Source organism: Bombus pyrosoma, linkage group LG8 (assembly GCF_014825855.1).
Source record: "Bombus pyrosoma isolate SC7728 linkage group LG8, ASM1482585v1, whole genome shotgun sequence".
Taxonomy (NCBI): Eukaryota; Metazoa; Arthropoda; class Insecta; order Hymenoptera; family Apidae; genus Bombus; species Bombus pyrosoma.
In genome coordinates, this window is record NC_057777.1 from 5121902 (window position 1) to 5143671 (window position 21770).

General features: G+C 32.7%; 2 protein-coding genes across 5 annotated transcripts in view; one reads left to right on the plus strand and one right to left on the minus strand.

Moving 5' to 3' along the window:
* Positions 1 to 13577, minus strand: part of LOC122570081 (proton-associated sugar transporter A) — a 26989-nt gene extending 13412 nt beyond the window's left edge. For both annotated transcript variants that reach the window (XM_043731946.1, XM_043731945.1), the window contains exons 1-2: positions 12057 to 13577; positions 8087 to 8136 (exon numbers count right to left, since the gene is read on the minus strand). The gene's annotated coding sequence lies outside the window, so the exon portion shown is untranslated. The remainder of the gene's footprint in view (positions 1 to 8086; positions 8137 to 12056) is intronic.
* The window catches only part of LOC122570083 (synaptic vesicle glycoprotein 2A-like), a 25696-nt gene extending 5110 nt beyond the window's left edge, over positions 1 to 20586 (plus strand). The window contains exons 1-11 of one of the 3 annotated variants that reach the window (XM_043731947.1): positions 6679 to 7702; positions 10726 to 10776; positions 11269 to 11430; positions 13953 to 14115; positions 14321 to 14442; positions 14781 to 15022; positions 15274 to 15600; positions 16335 to 16479; positions 16859 to 17018; positions 18014 to 18141; positions 18399 to 20586. In XM_043731947.1, coding sequence (XP_043587882.1) covers positions 7621 to 7702; positions 10726 to 10776; positions 11269 to 11430; positions 13953 to 14115; positions 14321 to 14442; positions 14781 to 15022; positions 15274 to 15600; positions 16335 to 16479; positions 16859 to 17018; positions 18014 to 18141; positions 18399 to 18469 — 1653 coding nt within the window. In that variant the 5' untranslated portion in view covers positions 6679 to 7620 and the 3' untranslated portion in view covers positions 18470 to 20586. Of the gene's footprint in view, positions 1 to 6678; positions 7703 to 7762; positions 8066 to 10725; positions 10777 to 11268; positions 11431 to 13952; positions 14116 to 14320; positions 14443 to 14780; positions 15023 to 15273; positions 15601 to 16334; positions 16480 to 16858; positions 17019 to 18013; positions 18142 to 18398 lie in introns of those variants that run through there. The other 2 variants (XM_043731950.1, XM_043731949.1) reach the window with 2 other exon arrangements.
* Positions 20587 to 21770: the final 1184 nt, after the last annotated feature.

Sequence of the window (21770 nt, forward strand, 5' to 3'; positions counted from 1 at the left end):
AAACGTCAACATTTTTTTAAGTTTCTACCTTAAAAAAAAGAATTCTTTCGATATTTTTAAATTATAAAATTTCTATGATTAAAATTTTCGAATCGTTCAAATTTCCAAGTTTCCAGGAAATCTTCAAACTTCCAAATTTTCAAATCTTCAAATCTCTAAATACCCAAACTTCCTTACAATATGTGTAATATTTTGAAAACAAAGAAAACTTAAAATGCAATAGTAACGTCATAATAACGAAATAAAACAGTATCGTGGATACAAAGAGATATCGTAGAAACGATTTCTAAAAGCACCGGTATGTATTTACGAAGATGTTTTATCGTGTTGCTGGCGGAAGCATATATTTCCTGTTTTAGTATACAGCTCGTGTATCGTGCACACAGAGATGCACTTAATGCAAATAACAACGATAATATGTCGTTGTTATGTGATTAAGTCAAAAAGTGAAGAAAGAAAGTAAGATACGGATAAATTAATAAACAATAATAATGCCTGTCATTGAACTTAATCCAAGTGACAAAGATGTTTCGCATCTTGACTTTAAAAAATAGTAGTCTAAAAAGAGAGCTCTTTGTCGCAGGAGAAAAGTCCAAGTAGTAGTTCTATAATCTACATCGATTTATGGCAGAGGGCCAATAGCGAGAAAGAAGAAATTCTTGAACAACAAACAAGATGTGTAACAAATGAAATTTACCAAGATAAAATGAAATAAAATTCGAACTGGATAAAATCTCATGAATATGTAATAAATCTATAGAAAATAAAAAAGAGACTGAACCGTAGAAGATGTAAAAATTATTTAAAAATAAACAAATATCTTCGATATAAGAAGAATATGTAACGATCATTGTTAATATGTGCAATTTCTTTGTTCAACTTTATACAAATATTTTTTTTTTAAGCTATTAAAAGCCTATCTTCATTAAGATGAATGTGAGATTGGGATATAAAAATTCGCAATAAGATGAAATAATATTATGAAATTTGTGTAATTTTTCGTTTAAAACGACCGGTACGTGGTAAATGGATAAACCTGTAGAGGCTGCTGACTACCTAATGGCGCGGCGTGCATGAATTATTAGCGGGCAGCATTTTTATCGTCAAATAAACTCGTTATCGAGTGATATAATAATGCAGCGCGCCAATAACAATTCGCAAATGAACTAGAATGAACAGACTCGAACCGATCCGGTTTATCAGTACGTGTTCCTTTTGCATTTTGCGTTTCTACGTTTCGTTAAGCGATTCTCTTCATCGAATAGATTAAGAAAAATTAAGAAAAAAATCTTTCGACCCCTTACATTGTGTAAAAAAAAATGTAAATATTGTTTACAGATATAGGAATCTGCGTGGAATGTACGAAATCTAAATTTTTTAAATACATATGTATTTATACTTGTACATATATGTGAGTATTATAGAAAATACAAAAAACATGAAATGTACTTAACATTTACTGTATGAAATCTACTGTACGAAATACAAGATTTACGAAATCTATTCATAGGTCTCTAAAATTGAACGAAATGTTAAAGCAGTTGGAGTGTAAGAATAAATAAGCTTTAATAAATTTAAACGATGTATAAAAGCGTCAAATATCGATTTATATGTTATACGTATGTGCATATCAGTGGGTAAGGTACGATATACAGGATGATGCAAAAATTGATATTCGAAACGAGAATTTTGATCGTTTCACCTCATATCACGTATAAATCTTTCTTTGTTTTTACCGAAGATTTACACATTTATATTTAATTCTTTCAAATACAACACCAATGTCTATTCTAACTTTTACTCTATATAAGCTATTGAAGATTTTTATCGTGTGAAATATATGGTACGAAACAAGATTAAACTTAAATGACTTACTTAATCGAAATTTGTTGCGAGTAGTCACCTGTGACCCAGAAAGATACCAATCAGATTACATCGTCAAATGAAGATTCATGAATTTCTTTTCAGCAATTACGCTTTTTCAGGCAATACGTAATGTTTGTTATTTTCAAAAAAAGAGAAAAAAAATACCACACATATCAGAATATTCGATATACTTCCAGACATTAGTAATCCAGGGATTATAAAAAAAAAAAGAAAAAAGAAAAGGGAAGATATCGATCAACGTTTTCTAATCCATAGATAAATTAACGTGAATTATCAATTTTTATATCAATTTGAAAAATTCCACTCGTCATGCGAGAAAAAGAAAGGAAAAGATGAAGTAAATATTTAAAAACAAGCATTACATAACGCAAGCAAAGAAATGAGGAAATAAATTTCTAAAAAATAATTTGCAGTCTTCTGCAACCTTGTATAAACAAACAACGAACCATCTTTCGAGATGCAATAGCATCGTCGTGTTCTTGACATCCTTTCGATTTAACGTGCTGGCACGCGCGCAAAAATAGTCAATGGTGAAATAAACCCCGACGCGACTGCGTTTCGTTTGTTCGACGGAAGTTGAGAATACTTTTGGTCAAACGCTCAATGCACATTTTTCCACCGTTTCCCCACCTTTTTTCGTTTTCTTTTACTATTTGTTCGAGAAACGCGTGATTATAACCAGATTTTAATAACATATTTAATACGATGTTTGTTACAGAAATTGATTATTTAAATGATATTTGGAATACTAAAATCATACTGTTGATCCACATAAAATATTGCTCACAATGAAATATTCGAAATAATTACACAAAAATAATGTTTTTAAAAAATGTTAAAATATTATCGTTAAACCATATTAAAATATATTAATTATTAGAGCGTCACTTAGATGAAATATTAAAGAAGACATTCATTATTTTAAATCGTTATTTACTGTCTTTGTTGTTAATTGCCACCTGATTGTGTAATTATATATAACTTTAGAATTTGCGTAGAAAAGTCGTCGAATCGACGTATGTATGTCTGCGTTTATCAGTTTAATTGCCTTTATCAGGATCGATAAGGCTGTAGTTGCGAACCTGAGGCGGGCTTCCCTTAATTAGTGTGATTTATATTTATCAAACGATTGCGAGGTGTCTAAATCATCTGAACAAGACTCTCAACAGCTAGATTTATCGTTTGTTATTAGATCGTAAACAGAAATCCTTGTATCTCGTTTCTTCTCTTCTTTCGTCAATGACTGAGAATGTGATTCACTCTTCACGCTAAAAAGATGACCTGGAAGATTTTCTTCTTCGTGTTTTCGACACAAAGATCTTCGTCACTTTTACACATATAGTATGTAACAAACAAAATAGACCTATTTGTATAATGCCTGTTTGAATTTAAATAGATTACAACGTATAACTATAAATTATGATCTAGAACCACCATTGAAAAATATATATCGCTTTCTTACAGTATGTTTCTTTCTTAAAGTATGTTTTCTTGCGGAAGAAACTAACGAAAAACTACTTCCAAATGTAATTAAATCAAATTTATGAACAAGAAGAGTAATGCTTATAAAATAGGTTCAAATGTTCTTCTTCTTCTTTCATATTTGGCTCTAAACCGTAGGAAATCATCCTTCTAGTCAGGACACAATTATTAATGATAAGACGCATTTGTAGAATACTGCACAGTGTCGTATAAATCAGGAAGAGCGACAAAACTGCTTTGTATGTGTCAAATTACGCAGATAAACGAATAAAAGTTTCGCAATTGGTCGAGAAGTGTCTCTATAACATTTTCATAGTTATAACTCGAAAGTTGCATTTTTTAAACTGTATCGTTTTTCTCGCAAAGCTACGATATGCAAAAACGAAGACTCTACTCTACTTCATACGGAGTGCAATGAGAATTTGAGCAGTTCGTCTAGAGTACTAAGATAGTGATACGAATTACTAGTAATAAGGACAGGAATAAAACTCAAAGACATGGTACAGATCAACGCTATATCAAAGAAAGATTGTTACTTATATACATATATTTAGCTATATTTATTCATGACGGAATGATGCGATTCCTTGTGTGAAAATAAGCAAATGATGTGTAATAAAATTTTCTCATATTCGGTTTAGTTTTTAAGAAAATCGAGTTTGAAAATTGATCAAGTATACTTGAATATGGCTAATTGCGGACTGGACAGAACTAGATAATCGGAACAGGATGTCGTTCTGCGTGTGAAACTAAATAGAAAACGTGGAATATTATTTTTCCCTTTAAGAATTCATTTTCGAGAAGATAGAGTTTGAACATGTTTAATTAAAAATCGGCCTAGTACATGCGCATGATAAATTTTCCAATTTCTTTTTTCACGGGAACTAAGTCGAAAATGAAAAAATATTATTCTATATTCTTACACAAAGAATCATATGTAACTAACAGTAACCAGTATTTGTAACCAGTTTATTTCCTAAGCATGTAACGAGCGAAAGCTTAACACGGAAATAATAATAATAATAATGATAATAAAAAAGATACATATGTAAAAACTAGCAGAAGATAGTAATCGATCGAGTGTCTTAAGATAGAATTTCCTGGTGCCATAAAACACGAGGATTTAGTCCACAGTCTAATTATATGCGCTCCGTTATACGTTCTGTTTTTTTTTTCGTCGCGCGTAAACCGGCATTGGACAGGTTTTCTGCCATTTCTATCCCTCCTTTCGTTCGACTTTTTCAAGCGGAATCAATATAATAGGCGAACGCATCGCTCAGAACTTCGATCTCTCAAATCTGTCGACACGAAATATGAAATTTATGATATCTAGATTTCTAAAACCTCTTAATGAGATGCAGAATCCAGGAAATGTAGATTTTTTAAATCTACTACATGAAATATGGAAAATGATGTAATTTTGCGCCAACTACTGCGAATGTGTTGAAAACATATTCGCTGTAGTGGAAAAAATAAATTCTTCACTGGTAGTACAGACATATTCATGAAAGATTCAGTAGCTACAATGTCCTTGTAAAAGATTATTTCATAACGCAGATGTATAATTTCAAATATTTCTTAAATATTTTAAGTCGCCTCCTTCAATAATTTTCTAGCAAAAGAGAAACCTTGTTTTTATTTTGAGAGTCCATGGTCATGTACATATTTTAAGCTCATATACTAATAACTTTTCAGTCCTTATCTTTAGTCCTTTTCTGATAAAAAAAGAGTTTCGTTGCTGTTTAAAGAACTGACCAAGGAAGTAACAATTATATTTAATAGAAAAATCTAGCAGAATTTTATACGATATGTAACATAGATTGAAAAAGGAAAGTTGGCATAAGTAAACATTGAACTTCAAGTGGATATTTATCTGTGCGTTTCATGCAACTTTTCCAGACTTTAATCGGGTAGATTAGTTTATCTCAATTGCCGTGTCCGATGCACTTTACTAAAACTAAAACACACTATACACACACGTGAAACGTAAACACACTATAACTAAATTTCTGCGCTATCTATACGGTTAATTAACGATAATGTTTAACTTCGCCATAACTCGAAAGAAACAAGCACCTCTTTTCAAACTTATAAAATGAAACAAATGTACGAAGAAACTTATGAAACTATGTAGGGACAATGGGAGCCAACGTTTCTCGGTTTTTTTTTACGAGATCGAACGTATCTCGCAGCTCCAGCTATTGGAATTGAATATTTAATTATTTTAATTTTGTTTTATATTATTTGATTAAATTATAATTATCGTGGTAACCCGGATTTATGTCCTAATTGGCTTTAGAATGAACAACGAAAGTCGAAAAATATTATTAAACTATATCATATAAACTATAACTTTGTTGCAAAATTAATCTATTAATTAATACGATAATAGTGCTGATTATATATCTATAAACTTTCAGCTTTTGATTAAGATTCCTCGTTTTCGTCCTTGCAAATAAAGTATCGTTCGTAGATTATTGCAAATATGAAATAGACGGAAACGAGTTAAACAAGGCGATTGCAATTTACATAAAATATATATAAGACAAGAACGAAGAGCTAATGATTTCATTGGTTGAACGTATATCAAATGAGATTAATGAACCAATTAATAGTCAGAAATTATCATTCAGCCAGATTATTTTCCAACTAAGTATATTTGTTCCTTACGTAAGTAAGATTTGAAATTCGAAGAGACTCGAGCTTCTATTCGGTATCTACTATAATCGACGTCATTCTTGGAATCTTCCTCGTTTAATCTTTCATTCTCGTGGTATAATAGAATCGGAAGTGCTACTTAAGCTACTCGACTTATTTCGTGACAGAAAATGGTCGAGAATAATTCATTATTAATTAAATAGAGTTGATTAATTTGGCTTCTAAGTAGCTCATGTACTTATTTGTTTCGAAATAGAAATGAAGAAGGAAGTTCGTGGGAGTTTATGGGGGTTGTAAGTAGGATAGGTGTTTCATGGAAGAACAAGGGTGAGTGAATGCTCTTTGTACGAGATGTAGGATACAGAGAAACATCTGCGAGTACATATATGCCTAGATGAATGAAAGGCAACTGCGAATGACGTCACTGTTTGAAGGTTGATGTACGGAAGGCGAGGTAGATCGACATCGCTTACACTCGACATTCCTGTTCAAAAGTTACTTTTCTCAGAAAAAAAAGAAAAGAAAGAAAGGGGAAAAAACTAAATCCAAATGAATTTGACTTCTCATTTTGATTCTATGATAATATAATAGTTATAAAACAAACATTCACAACAAATAAAAAGATATATATAAATACTCGTGAAGAATATGATAAAAATGAACTTCCGCTGGACGAGGATTAAGGAAATCGTGGATCAATTAATTCTACGACCATCTCCGTAAGCGACCGATGTAAAAAAGATTATGGATCGTAATCCGCTATTCGATAATACGGTGAAATACACATAGAGCGACAAAAATACAGGATCTTCTATATGTGTATTAATAAAAAGGACATCCGCTCGTCGCAGATATCGCAGCAAAATGTTTCTTATTTGGTATGACAGGAGTTGCAATTCCTTCAGAACGCTGCGAAAATACTTGTTCGATGCTTTAAGAGGATCCATCTTTACGAACGTTCGATCGCGCTCGTCGTCGATAGAAACAATCAATTTCCGGCTATGCGGGGGATCGCCAAATGAAGAACGAATCACTCGTCCACCCTTGCATTTCTAAATTTCACTAAGGCGGAGCGCTCGTTTCATCTAAACTCTAAATGCACCATTGGAACGTTCTAAGAATGCACCAAAAAATGCTTGTTCGATTCTTTTAAGCGTTTAACGGCAGGAATAGCGTGCGATTGGTTTCATGAAGTATTCTTGCGAATGTTCAGTTCGGTTCAAATGACGAAGAGGAACTGACGCGATGTGCAAGTTTCCGACCACTTTTTATAACGGAGATAAGAAACAGCCGTTCGAGCAGCTGGCGAGCAGAAGGCTCACACGCGAAAGATAACCGAGAATATCGAAAAGCCTAGCTAAAGCCTATGGAACGGCGGCAGCAGGTTTATTGTCGAGAACTGTTGAGGGGGGCGGCGCAGTCGGTCGGCCGATCTCGTGGCGAGCGAAACTCGACGACCGCGGACATTCGGTTTAGGTCGGTTCGACGGTGGTTCGACGAAAGCAAGGACGCGTTACTACCGCGCTATTATACCCGCTAGGGAGATCAGCGACACAGCACAGCGCAGCGATGCGTTAGTTGCGCGCGCGTACGATGTCGGGCGATATCGCTCGATTCGAGAGCGAGCCGGCCGCCTCCGACCCGCTAGTGTCGGACGCCGTTTCCACGTTGCAAGGTAACTCTTTTTCTTCGCGTACGTCGCACGTTTGTTTTGTGCCCTTTCTTCTTCTTAACGCGCGTCTAAGGAAAACGAACAAGAGCATTCGCTCGTGCCCATTTAGTGCAAGCTTATTTACACCAAAAAACGTTTCCCCGTAACGAACGCGAACGAACGTTCGAGCAGATTAGACCGAGCATCTATAGAATACACGATAGTTATATCCTCGGTTCGATCTTCGCTCGAACCTGTGACAACAATGTTCGAGGGATGAATTCGGATGTTTATCGTGGGAAATTTGAAAATGCAAAAGTGCGCTGAGTCTCGCGTAGTACGTAGAGATATACGAACATTCGAGTACAATACTCGCTATAGCGTTTAGTAAGTAAAACGACTTCTTACCTAGATTGCATTTTATCGTAAAACCAAGATCCAATTCCTAGGCTATCAGGCTGAAACAAATAAATAGAATACAATAGAATAAGAAGATTGTTAGAGCATTCGATTCGACGAACAGTGGTCAAAATGGCATTTACGTTTCAATTCCTCTTATATTTCTTTATTTATAACACGTTCTTATATTTGCAAATTTCCCATAAATACATACAAATGCATAGTTTAGTTATAGATAAATACATATGTATGTACATATATCTATAGATATATAGGATGAATTATGATCTAGGATAAAAATAAAGTACAACGGGAAAATTCTATGACTCGAAATAAGTGGAAATGATATCGTATGAAGAAATAGCTCCGAAAATTTAAACGAGTTGCTTACACGTGATCGTTACTTTGTATGTTTCCTTCCACTATAAATTGTTATACTACATGTGTTTCTGTATTGGATATATAAAAGTTTGCTTGTTATTAGAAGCTGTGACATTGTACTAACGTCAGAGACGATGGTTCACCGAAAATCATAAAGCTTATCATACGAGAATAACGTAAACATGTTAAAGAACATAAAGATGCTACAACAATTACTATGACGCAAAAATATTACTATTTTTGCCAAATATTACATTTTTATCGTACAAACTTTATAGAAACGTTATTCTATAAAATTTACAAACAAGCATGATTACAATCGCTGTAATAAAACGGCATTGACGCATTGCGGTATTTGACTGGCAGTTTGAGAGATATTTGCCTGGCCCGTTGCTTTTGGTGGTTTATTTTTATCTGAATTGCTTTACCTGCTTCTTACTTGCGTCAATATAGCATAACGATTTACTTGCTATTGAAAGAACTGACACTGTATTATGAAGTTAAAAAATTTATTTACACCAAGTATCAGACGCACGTGTAGACGCTTTTTCTTTTTTCTCGAAGATGAAGCGCCTTATTTGTATCATAAATTAGAGAATAGTAAATTTCAAAAAATAAAATTGGGAGATCTTGAATTCGAATTGGATTTTTTTATACAACAAAATTGTAACATTTATTTCTTTGGAAATATTCGTGTGTTATTTTATATTATTATATTAATAGATAAATAATCACAAGCGAAAACAAAGAAACATCAGTAGCGTTAATAAAAAATGACTATCAATGAGTTATAGCCATAAGAAACAAATATAATCAGTCATAGGTGTTACCGATGGTGATTCGCTGTCTGTCTAATTCATGCTTAATCTGGTACTACTGTTGATACACGGAGACCAAAGGAAAAGAAAGACAAATTCCGATATCTAATTACCAATGCTGATGATTAATCTAAAAATTCAGACTTAATCCAAGCGTAATCTAATACTCAATTCCAAAGACTAAAACAGAGCGGTGTATTTAAATTTTATTTAGCTTAATTCAATACCATTTTAATGGCTCACAACTTCAGCCAAAAAGTCGTACAATCATGATCGAAATTCAATTCGAAGTTAATCCGCGTTTAAGCCAAACTTGATCAAAAAATAAATAACGATCGTCACATCTAACGCGATATAATACAAACTTAACTCGAAACCGTTCTTGATGTATTAAAATTTCAAAATAGGGATAAGCAATGACTTACAAATAATTATCTACATAGGTATTTACTTTTGGCTCAATTTCTCTGATTAAAGATCTCAGGCAGAAACTCAATTAACCGCTAATAGTAATAAAAACTAAATCGCAAATAAAATTTTAATCAAGTTTAATCTCGCAGAATAATCTGGACTCAAATATCGTGCAAAACTTAATCCGAAGTCTAATCTTCGTCTCAATGTTAGACTTAAACTCGACCCTCCGAAGACTAAAACAAAAGAATGCATTAACCCAAACCTATACTCATGTTAATGTGTTAGAGATATAATTAGAGATATAAGTAATTAGGTCATTTCCATAAGCAACGTCGTGTTTATATAGAGGCCGGTTCATTGCCATCGATCAGCGCAATTATCTCGTAAATTCTACGATATTCGAAAAAGTATTGGGTTGATAACTAAGTGATCGCGGATTTTGTCAATACTAACTAATAACAAAATCCACAATCACTTAGTTGTCACCCCAAAAAATTCTTTTTTTCATGAACTTTGCCAAATAGATGATAAATTGGTTCCTAAACAGATATTCCTCTCGTCTAGTAAATACTCGACGAGTATACTCGACGTATTACGAATCTTTACGTATCTTTGTATGTCTTTATGTATTTTATGTACATTTTAATGGATTATCGCTAATAAAAATCAGAGAAGCGTAATGTGTCAAAGGTGACAAACAAGTGTGTAATCCCAGTGTGTTGCAAGAACAAAGAAGTGTTTTGAGTAGCGTTGCGAACTACTATAAAGACGCGAGCGAGAGGAACGATTTATAATTTATAGGCAAGAAAAGCCTTCGGAAAGACTTGGTACGCTTTTGTTTTCAACGGATTGGCAGAGGGACGTAGCACATTCGAGGAATGTTTTTATTCTTGGAATGAACATATGATCACGGTGGCGGGTCTGACTTTCACGTCAGCCTGTACGGTTTCTCATTCCATCTTTCTTTCTTCTATCTCCCCCTCTTTCTCTCTTATTCTTTTTATGAGTAACCGCGTTATTTTCTCGTATTCGCAGGCACCAAGCAAACGGCGGAAAGCGTAGCTCAAGATGCCGTCGACCAAACAGGTATGCATTTCTTGAGTTTTTAGTTTGAGGATGTTGAAGAGCAAGGATGAATTGACTCGAATGCGATTGAATTTTTATTTTTATGATAGTCTTAGTAATTCTTTCGTTATTTTATAATATTATTTTATGGTTTATAGCTTACCTCTATAGCGAGCTATCATCTTTGAGACAAATTAATCTAAATATAATTGAAATTTTTAAGGGACAGTCGTTTGATGTTGTTGTAAATGAGTCAATCGAAGGCCCCGTAACCCAATAAAGGGGAAAAAATACTACTACTGTTATTACTAGCCGAGTTTTTATTTTTACGATATTGGAATATAGACGAAAGAGTAAATAATTTTGTATATCTAGAAATTTTTATTCTCATCCGTCCTTCTCCAACTTAATCTCTTGTATCTTATTTGTATAAATTCACAATTCACAAGATCAAGTACGAGTATGCAACGATAGACACGATTTATTCTAATGATTCGTGGTATCTTTCCACAGGGTTTGGCAAGTTTAACCTTAAGGTTATGGCCGTCTGCAGTCTGATCTTCATGAACGTGGCTTTTAGCATAACAAGTATCGGTTTTGTGTTACCATCAGCGGCATGCGACTTCAGAATGACCACTGTTGACAAGGGACGCATGAGCGCCGCCCCCATGTTAGGTAACACTCGAATAATCAGCATCTTATTAACTATATATCAATGTTTCTTCCGGCACATCAACGATATCATTAACTACTTTCATTTTTGCATACACACATGACAACAACAATCCTTGTCTGTCGCTGACATTCGCTTGACAATTATTTTATGATCATGTAACAATTTTATGATTGTATTGTTTCAATTGTAATAATCTATTTAATTTAATTACAAATTATATTTTTTTAATGGGTTTACCGATTTTTATTGAATCACTAATCGTTCTTATCGCATTTGTTATTTGCAAATATGAACGAGGATTATGTAATTTATTTTTAACGTCATTTTATATATTGTTGCTTGTAGTTGGGAAATACATTTTTTGGTACCAAAGAGAAATGTGAAATAAGAAATGCAAGTCTGTTCTAACCTGGAGGAAAAGGACTTATAAAAAATAAATAAACAAATAATAAAATGATAATTCTTTAATAATTCTTGTTAAAAGAAAGAAGATATGTCACTTACAAAAGTTCCATTTCCGTGCTTTAATATGGCATATTTGCTTCGTATAATGTTACTTTATTCGATCGATATCACTTTAATACTGTTATCAAATATGAAAATAGCGTATATATATTACATTCACCTTATCACTGGAATGAAAATGTGTTGCGTGCCTTTCCGAGGCTCGCAAACGCCACACGCCCTGGGATCGATTTCCATGGTGTTTCGCCAACACGTTGCGTTGCTTACATTAGCTCAACAGGACATCAAACCGCGTTCCTTTCGAGTTACATAAAAATCCTTGTGAAATTGCAAGTTATTTTCCACTCGTTCAAGCCTTCTCACTTTCCTTATATATATACGGACAGACGGATATTCATGCAAATATTTATATAAATAATGGCAATCATAAATAGAAGAATTATTTTCATAAAAACGATTAAAGGAATAAAACTTAAATACAAATTTATTGCACTTAATAAATATTATGATAGATGCTGAACTTTGTATATTTCATATACTTTTGCATATTACGTGCATTTTTACACTGTTAAATTTCCCGTAACTGCAGAACAAAATTCCGCAATCTATATCTATCGAATCCAGTCTTTTTTATTCATTCATTCCCGTTTGCCATCGTTCGTTCCTTTGTCTGTGTTATTCCACTTTATGCGGTATAAATATTGATGACGATGTATCGGATTTAAATTTTTCTCTCTATTTATTCACCTTTATCATGATTCACTTCATTGTTCATGTCGTTTCTGAAGATAAAACGGCCTATTCTCTCTCCTTCGTCTCATAACTCAATTAGTATAATTTGCAATATAAACACCTCTATATTTCCATGAAATTTTAGCTTCATTATAATAATTTATTTCATATTACCGCTTTGTTAGCAATGTGAACAATAAATAGTATTAATAATATCCTTTAATTTCTATCGAATTAATACTTTTTTATACATTTGTCCACGTTTGATCACGCGCGAAGACGTTCTTTAGCATCGTCTTTTTTAAAGATGACAATTAATGTACAAACACTAATTTGCACAAAGAAAAGCTACGCAACGAGATAAAGTTGATTCATCGCGGTGTGGATGAACGTCGGAGAGGAAAACTCTTGTGCAAAAGTATCCAGACAGCAATGCTCTTCAAATGGAATGCAACATAAATTAATTGAATCGTAATGCGCGAAAACCAGGGACGTATCGTTAAAATGTCCACACATGGTTTCCACTTTGTCAGAAAATTGATTTTTCAATTAAAATTTTCTACACAGTTGAACATATCGATGTTGCAATATTTATAGCTTTACTTTTATATTCTTTTATCACTTAGTTCTTCATATTATTTAATTATCTAGTCGGTTAATTGATATTTCGTCGGGCGTTAAAAATTCTTGTTATTTTACTATTATGAATTTCAGTATTAAAAATTGTATACCGATATTAATATTTAATTTACTATTATTCTAATATTAAATATTAAATTATTATTATCATATTCTCTTGTGTTAAACATAAATGCTCTCTCTATAATCCTTTTTCACATTCAGCTAATATATCACGAACAAAGAACAGGTCATTGAACTTGTTTGCCACGAATTTTTCCGTTCGCCGTTAGCATAATAAATCGTTTAAGAAATAAAGCTAATTATTTAAACATACCACTAGCACGTAGTAAGAACGACTAACATATTCATGAAGGCAGTGGCAGGAGACACGATCAAAGAATTACTACAATCGCTTAGATGACACCTGTCGAATACGAATAATTAAGCCTTGAAAGGTTACATGATGCAAGAACGTGACTCTTTGTTCGTTTTCTGTTATTTCTATGTAACAACTATCGATTATTACGCGATATGCCAATCCTTTAAAATACAAAGAACAGTCTACGGATATTTATGCATTTATGAAAGATTGAAAGTAAATAACCAACTAACATTGTTCTGACATTTTCTATCAGCGAAAGCAACTAAATAATTAAGATGGTTTCCTTAAGCGTTATCAATCTCTCTAATTATGAATTTATAGGTATGTTAGCAGGTTCGTACATGTGGGGTTGTTACGCAGCTATCAAAGGGCGAAGGATGTCACTACTGGTCGCGCTATTTCTACATGGTATCTCTGAATTACTGGCGTCGGTGGTGCCATTTTATTGGGTCTTCCTGTTTTTGAAATTTCTAAGCGGTGCAGCGTTAGTATTATTACATTTTATCCAACTTAAGCAGAATAACAGATAGATGATAAATTTAATGACCGTATAATACTTTACACAGTAAAAGTTTGGTTGTGATACGTTTTATTTCACAAAAGTTAAATAACGCACGATTGACAATCCTGATTTCCTGTGTCTAAAGTGGAACATTTTATTTCACGATCGTGTTTAATTATTGCTTCAGTATGAATGGACAATCGGCTGTCGTTTTTCTATATTTGGGTGAATTTCAACCGACTAAATATCGGGACAAGATGCTCTCGTGGATGGAAATGGCTTGGGTGGTTGGAATGATCATTTTAGCAGGTAATTACTGTCAAAATTTATGAATTATAATATGTTGTTAATTTAACGCGAAGTACAGATGTTTCGTTTATAAACTTTTATTAGATTCAGTAAAGAGATTAAAGTATTAAATTTTCTATTGAAATCAGTTTTAATGGATGCATAATGTATATGTCTTACGTTAAGTTTTAACGACAATAATCTTAACGATAACGATCTTAATGATAATAAATCTTAGGTAATTTTTATAAGGAATAAAAGTTCGAAAACATAATCCTATATTATTTTTAAATATTTTACTCTGCCTGCGTTTCTTCCTCAAAATTTGTTCAACATTGCAAACTGTTTGGAAATTTCAGGCGTCGGTTGGATTATTATTCCGTTGAACGTGAACATCGAAACGGACGGCGGTTTCTTTTTCCATTCGTGGAATCTTTTCGTGTTCATATGCTCCCTTCCAGCCTTGTTGACCGGAACTTGGTTGTTGTTTTTCCCTGAAACGCCAAAATATCTTGCGGAGACTGGACACAACGTTCAGATGCTGGATGTCTTAATGAGAATGTACTCGGAAAACAGTGGAGAGCCGCCGAAAGAGTACATAGTAAGTATTTATATTCGCTCTTCGCGTAATAGAAATCATTAAAGAATTTCTCAGAAGTTGAAAACTGCTGTAAAAATATTTTGAAAATGAGAGAATTCTATCTTCAAGTCAGTTTCTCTCAAACTCAAAATCCTATGTAAATTAAGCTAAACGCGAGTTTCTTTTAATTCTTGATTTGTTTATTTGATAAAAATATTCATGTAATAGCAATGAAACGAAAAAAACAAAAATTTCTGATCTTCTATTTTCAGACAAAGCTTCGAAACTGCGAGAATAACAATTTAAACGATTTGGTGCACCGAATAATGCACACCAAAGAGAGAGAAGATGTGAGCGAGAAATCCTTCCAACTGATGATAACTGACATATACATGAAAACCATGATGATACTGAAGCCACCGTTTCTTTGTAGAACGATTGTAATGTGTCTGATCGCGTGTTTCGTCACGTCCTCTTATTACACGCTGACTTTATGGCTGCCAGAACTTTTTCATAGATACGCGGACTTTCAGGAGGCGTATCCCAATCAGACAGCAAGCGTTTGCACATTGAAGAGCGCGAAAAATGTTACAGAAATAGTGAGTGATCGAATAACAAATATAAATATGATATTTAGGTGAAATTTAGAGGAATTTTTCAATATTTCTTATATATCTCGTTCATAATTTTTTTTATCGTTAGACGAAAGAAAAAAAGGAAAAAACTATACATATATATATTAGACAAAAAGATGGAAATCATTGTAATAGGAATTTTTTCTAGTAGAGAGTTGGCTCTCGCAACGAAATGTCGCATAAAGTAAATTTACAATTTGTAATTGTAATTGTTCTAAGGTTAGAAACTAGGAAGAGAGATATTGGGACGATTGCCAAGGAGGCATTATAGAATAGGAAAGGACAAATGAAAAGTAGTAATTTTTATATAAAATTTAGTAGATAATTATTCATTTGTTATTCGTCGAATTGAATTTTGCAATGAAATCTCGTATAGAGTAGATATGTAGCTTGCAATTGTAATTATTCTATGAAGAAGAAATTGTATTATTCTACAATTAGAATTTAAATTAAAGAGATATCAGGATGATTGCCAAGAAGCAATTGCAAAATAGGCAAAAGCACGGAATAGTTTGCGATATGTAGATGGAATACAAAGATCAGATGTTCGTTGTTCATTGCGTTATTATCTATACATAAAACTCTATTTATAGTATGTTACGCGATTTTAATTGAATTCTAGGATAACTTAAAAATTACTTAATATAATAAAATATTAAATACTATTATAGTGATTTAATGGGAAAAATTTTGCACAGGATATGTCAGACGATCCGTTCGGCTGCAATTCCAGAGTACAAACTAGCGTGTTCGTGCACACATTTATTTTGGGTGCCTCGTGTATTCCGACAGGGTTGATATTGCCATTATTTGTTAACTACTTAGGATATAAATTTTTCCTCGGTAAGCAAACAAATATTTTTTTCCTTCTACCATTACGAGATATATATATTTTTAGTTCAAAATATATTTTTATCTCCAACACATCCGTTGCTATTAAAATACAACTGTTCATCCCTGAATTCTTTGCCTTCCTATTTTCATTAAGGATGTTATCAACAATTATATCAGTGGCATTGTTTGAATTAATCGAATCTATGCACCATATGCCCCAAAAGCAGTGGATGTGTTAAATATATTTTTGAAATTCTAATTGACTTTATAAGTATACCATCGAGCAATTCGAATTTATCTCTTTAATCTCTAATTGATTTAATTTTCTTGCTTAACTTGAGAAATTAGTCTATCGACAGATATCGAATAATTTTGTCTGTCATTTCAGTGATAACAGCTTTCATTCCTGCTGTCGTGACGGCTTGCCTCTTTCTGGTGGAGACGTCCACCCAAAACTTGGTTCTTTCGTGTGCCTATGAGTCCGTCACTTCCGTTTGCTTGAGCGTCGTATATTGCCTTTTAGTCGATCTGTATCCAACGCACTTGAGGTAATCTACCCACACAGGAGTCTTACTTTTTTCCTATACTTAATAATTCTAAAGATAAAAATATAAAATAAATCCTAAGAATAAAAATAAATTTAAAGTATCTTTATTTTCTTAATCGTTTCGTAAATATTTCGAGGGAATTCAAAGAGATCGTTCGTGAATTCGATAATTGTGAGAGTATGAATATCTCTGTGATTTACTGTAGAAACTTGAAAAAATTTCATCCTTCCGCACGAGTTTTCTAAAAAAAGATCGCCACTTGTTTATTCTCTCCAAAGATATGAAAGAAAGTTTATTGTGTGCTTATCGATCGATATAAATATCCCGGTATATAATGCTTATTTTTTCGTCTGTGTCAACTGGTTTATTTATAATAGAAACGATCATTCTTTCCGACGATCGAATATTGAACTAATCTGTCGATCTCGAAACATTATCTCGAGTGTTCTTGCTTTCAATACCTACGATAAAATACTTGTCTTCTTATATTTTTATTATCGTTATCGTTTATTAATACTATCATCATAGTTGTTAGAGAACGTTATGTAACTTGATTTTTGCAGATCGAAATTGCAGTTGCGTTTTATTGCGAAATGTGATTGAAATTTTCGTCATTGATATTTGTTTCATAAATTGAGATTTATGTAGCTGTTGTTAGGTGTCTTTGGAATTATGTAACTGGAATTAACGTTATTATCGTAACAGAGAGACCTTATCGTTGGAATATTAGGTAGAGATCTATGATTAAAATAGAAATTACGTCCTTAGGGAAATTTACAAAATTCGTTGTTTCTTCGTTATACATTAACTCAATTATAATGTAAAAATATTGAAAGTTAATTACGATCATTACCATTTACTATTTTGTAACAGAATCGTGTTATCATCGACGTAAATTTATGATTCTTACCAAACATAAGAAAATTAATTATCCAAAACTGTCACAATATTAATGATATAAAGCTCAATAATTTTCAAATATAATTCTGTTTCAGAGCAATGGCGTCCGGTTTGTCTGCCTTTATCAGTAGAATAGGTGCCATTAGTGGTACTCTAATGATCGGATACTTGATCGACGACTATTGTACATTGGTGATTGTTATCGTGGCTGCTCAATTATTCCGTATGTATTCAAATTCCGACCTCTCCATTTTTTTAATTAGGTCTTAAATTATCTCCATACAGATGTATTGTGTTGTATCAACTTATCGCGTTTAAATAGCGATAATATCGTGACAGTACTTGTTACATCTGTTAGACTACTCAAATTCATTCAATATCTGCAAATATATTTATAAGTTACTTTTAATTTAATGCTTTCTTCCTTATATAATGTCTTATCGAATATTTACATGCGTGAAATTTATTTATTTATTCCAGTGAGTGGTTTGCTAGCCCTGTTTACACCAGGAAGAAAGAAATCGAAAGCGGTAGACGTTGAGAAATCTTAACGATAGTACGGATTAAGCTTAAAGAAAGTGAAACGAAAGAAAAGAAACAATCAAAAAGGTTTTTACATTTACAAGAAGAATTCTATATAATTTACTTTTCCATTTTTTTTAAATAATGTAAACGCATTTCGCTTGGAAACAAGAAATATAGGCAATTCTATCGATGAGAGAATTTAATTAAATTCGAAATAATTAAAGGATCTCTTATTTAACACCAGAAAGTCCAATCAGAACGACCAATTCACAAAGATTGGTAAAAATGATTATTTTCATTAGTAAGTGTGACATAATTATTTGCAACTTTTTAAGCTATGGTGCTTCTGGTGTTAAAACATCTTTACTTTCCCTTAAGTTCTGTCAAGTTAAAAGTATGAAAACATGTTATTACTTAAATGTACGATATAATATTACAACTTAAATTTAGAAGAAAGATATTAGTGTTAAATTTACAGTATTTCTTTCTCGTAATGGTTAAGAACGTTAATGTCTTCATTTCTTGTTAACGAATTATATACTTATCTATATACATATACATATATAGAAACACCATCTTCTAATAATTAAACTATCGTGCCTGTGTACTTTCTGCGTATACTTTATCACCGCCGGTGTCTGCGTTATTTTATACATTTTTCTTAATACACACCGGACATAATTTAGTATACTTTAAGAGGATGCCTGTTATTGATCGAGTGTATTTTGCAAGTGAAGATTCTTCTTCCTATACAATGGCTACAAAAAGTAGCGGCACGTATTTTCCGATGAAGCATCTTTTTTTATCAGGTCATACATTTCATTTTCACAGTATTAAATTTTTACAGTCATATAGTACGAAATCTCACGTACTCGGAATTAATTAATTAGTACGTAAATACTATGATCAATACGTACAATGGTGTGCCAATATATTTTGTAGCCACCGTACAGATATTTGTCGCTGCTATGAAAATTTTACGTGACAGTTTCACGTAACGCACACAATGTTTGTGAATACTCAGCAAATTCGAGAGGTTCACGATGATGAAAGTATATGTGTTACATATTTTTCTACATTTCTAAAATATTAATACGTATCTTCGTCGAGCGTCGTATACGGTAGTTAAAGAGTATACAGAATATTTGTTTCTTCATTAAAATCTCTTAACATGTATTCCGGGATATTGTACTTTATTCTTCTAATTTATGAAAGAAGAAAAATGGCTATTTTGTTCTCTTCAGAATTTACAGAGCGATTTGGAAAGGGTGTAAATAAAATTTGGAGAAACTGTCGCGGTTCGAATTTGTATTATTGTCATAACAAGGGAATAATATTAATATGAAGTGTCCTTTAGTAAAATTTGCGAAATTTGGATTTTACATTTTACTAGAACGTGAAAAGCATTCTGTCGTAGTAAGAATGACAAATTTTCTCAAAGAATAAGGAAAGTAGAAAATGATAAATCTACAGAATTTATCACAAAACTTGCCTGAAAGTAAATTGTTCGACTTTGTCTTAGTATTTTAAAAATCATTTGACATTAAACTTATCATTTTTCTGTGGCAACAGAACAATTTTAAGTTGTAATACCTGCACGTGTAATTACCGTGAAAATAATTAAACGATCGTTTAAAAATTTACTACACTCGTTCTGAAATGACCTGTAGAATATTCTGTTAAAATATTATATACAACGAAAAAGATCTTCGAGTAAATAGATCAACGTATTTAGTACTTAATACACATACAGTAGTTTAAAAAAAGCTAGGCAGGAAATAAATGCTCAATTATATAAACCATTATCACGACGATCTCTCGTATTGTTAACACAGTGCCACGATATTTCTTTAACATTGCAAATTGTACGGTGTTAAGGGGCCCGCATACGATTAATAATATTGCCAATATCGCCAAGTATTGTCAAACAGTATTCATCGTGTGCAGATCCCTTTACGAAGCTTGATTCGATCGATCAGCCTCAAACTCTATGTAAATGAATATCGAACGCGACGATCGTATTCCCGACGCGTGTTATTCTTCTATTTTTCTATGTACGAGACTTTTTATATTGTAGACTGTTTATATGCCGGCCATCGAAGTACAATAAAAAATATGTTCTTGCTGAACTTATCAAAATCAATTATCGTCTATTATTTTTTGAAAGTTTGAAATTTATATAAAGTGATTTCAAAATGTTGTTACCGTACAAGGGAAAATTTATTAATATCTCTTATCAGTGATCTTAAAAGGACTACAGGAAAGAATGCTACCTCAATCAAGATTTCTACTATACGTATAAATTTTGAAACAACGTTTTTATCTACAAAGAGCGATGAAAGATATCGATAATAATTTTGGAATTTCGAAATCCTTTATGTCCGAGAAGAGTTCATTTATATTCTGATATAAATAAATCTAAAAATTTCAGTTGAAATAGAAGTCTTCTCTACAATCTTTTTGAAACCACTGATTTTATGGGACACAAAGAAAAAAAGGATCTATTAATTTCATAACCGCTTACTGATAAGAGTTTATATCATTTTATGTTTTCGAACAGATTCACGTGCAATTGTAAATCTCTCCCTTACGAAATACCGTAATTCATAAACATCTCCTAAACCTCGTCCCTCCTCTCGAAAACCTATTTGTACCAAAAACTCATTCTATTTTCGTAGCCGTATTTTACCACTTTGTATCAGCCTACTCGTTCAACATTGTTGACATTGACACGAAGCCTAAACGGTATGTTTTGCAATTGGACCACGGCCACTTTTAAAGAAATACTTCTAATTTCTTCCGATCTACTTAGCAGTTTTTCTTTTATTTTCGCATTCCTCTGTTTCACAATGAAATCTTAATTAAATATCATAATGGCGAATATCGTTGTTTGGATGATAGCAATTAATTATTATTTTTTTCTCGCGACGTATCGATGACGGAGATATTGAGATGGCGATCGAATATTTGGCGCGAATCCACCGATCGCTTGCCAACACAGCATACGCGCGCATGCACGATATGCGAACTTAAGGAAAATTACAGCCTTACCTTGTCGATCTACGATTTAAACGCTTAGTTTCGTTTCATACCTGACGCGACCATTACTTCTCGATTAGTTGCCCTTTCATACTAATTCCATTCCGATATATATGTATACCGACCAACTCTTTTGTTTTGTGTTGCAAGAAGAAGACACGATACAACGATTTCGTCTTAGAAACTGATTTCAGTTAGCCAATGTGAGTTTGATTAATGGACTGCGGGTATTTATGCAAATTCGTATCTCTCTGAGTAAAATTTAGAAAATATCTGTTTTATCCAGCA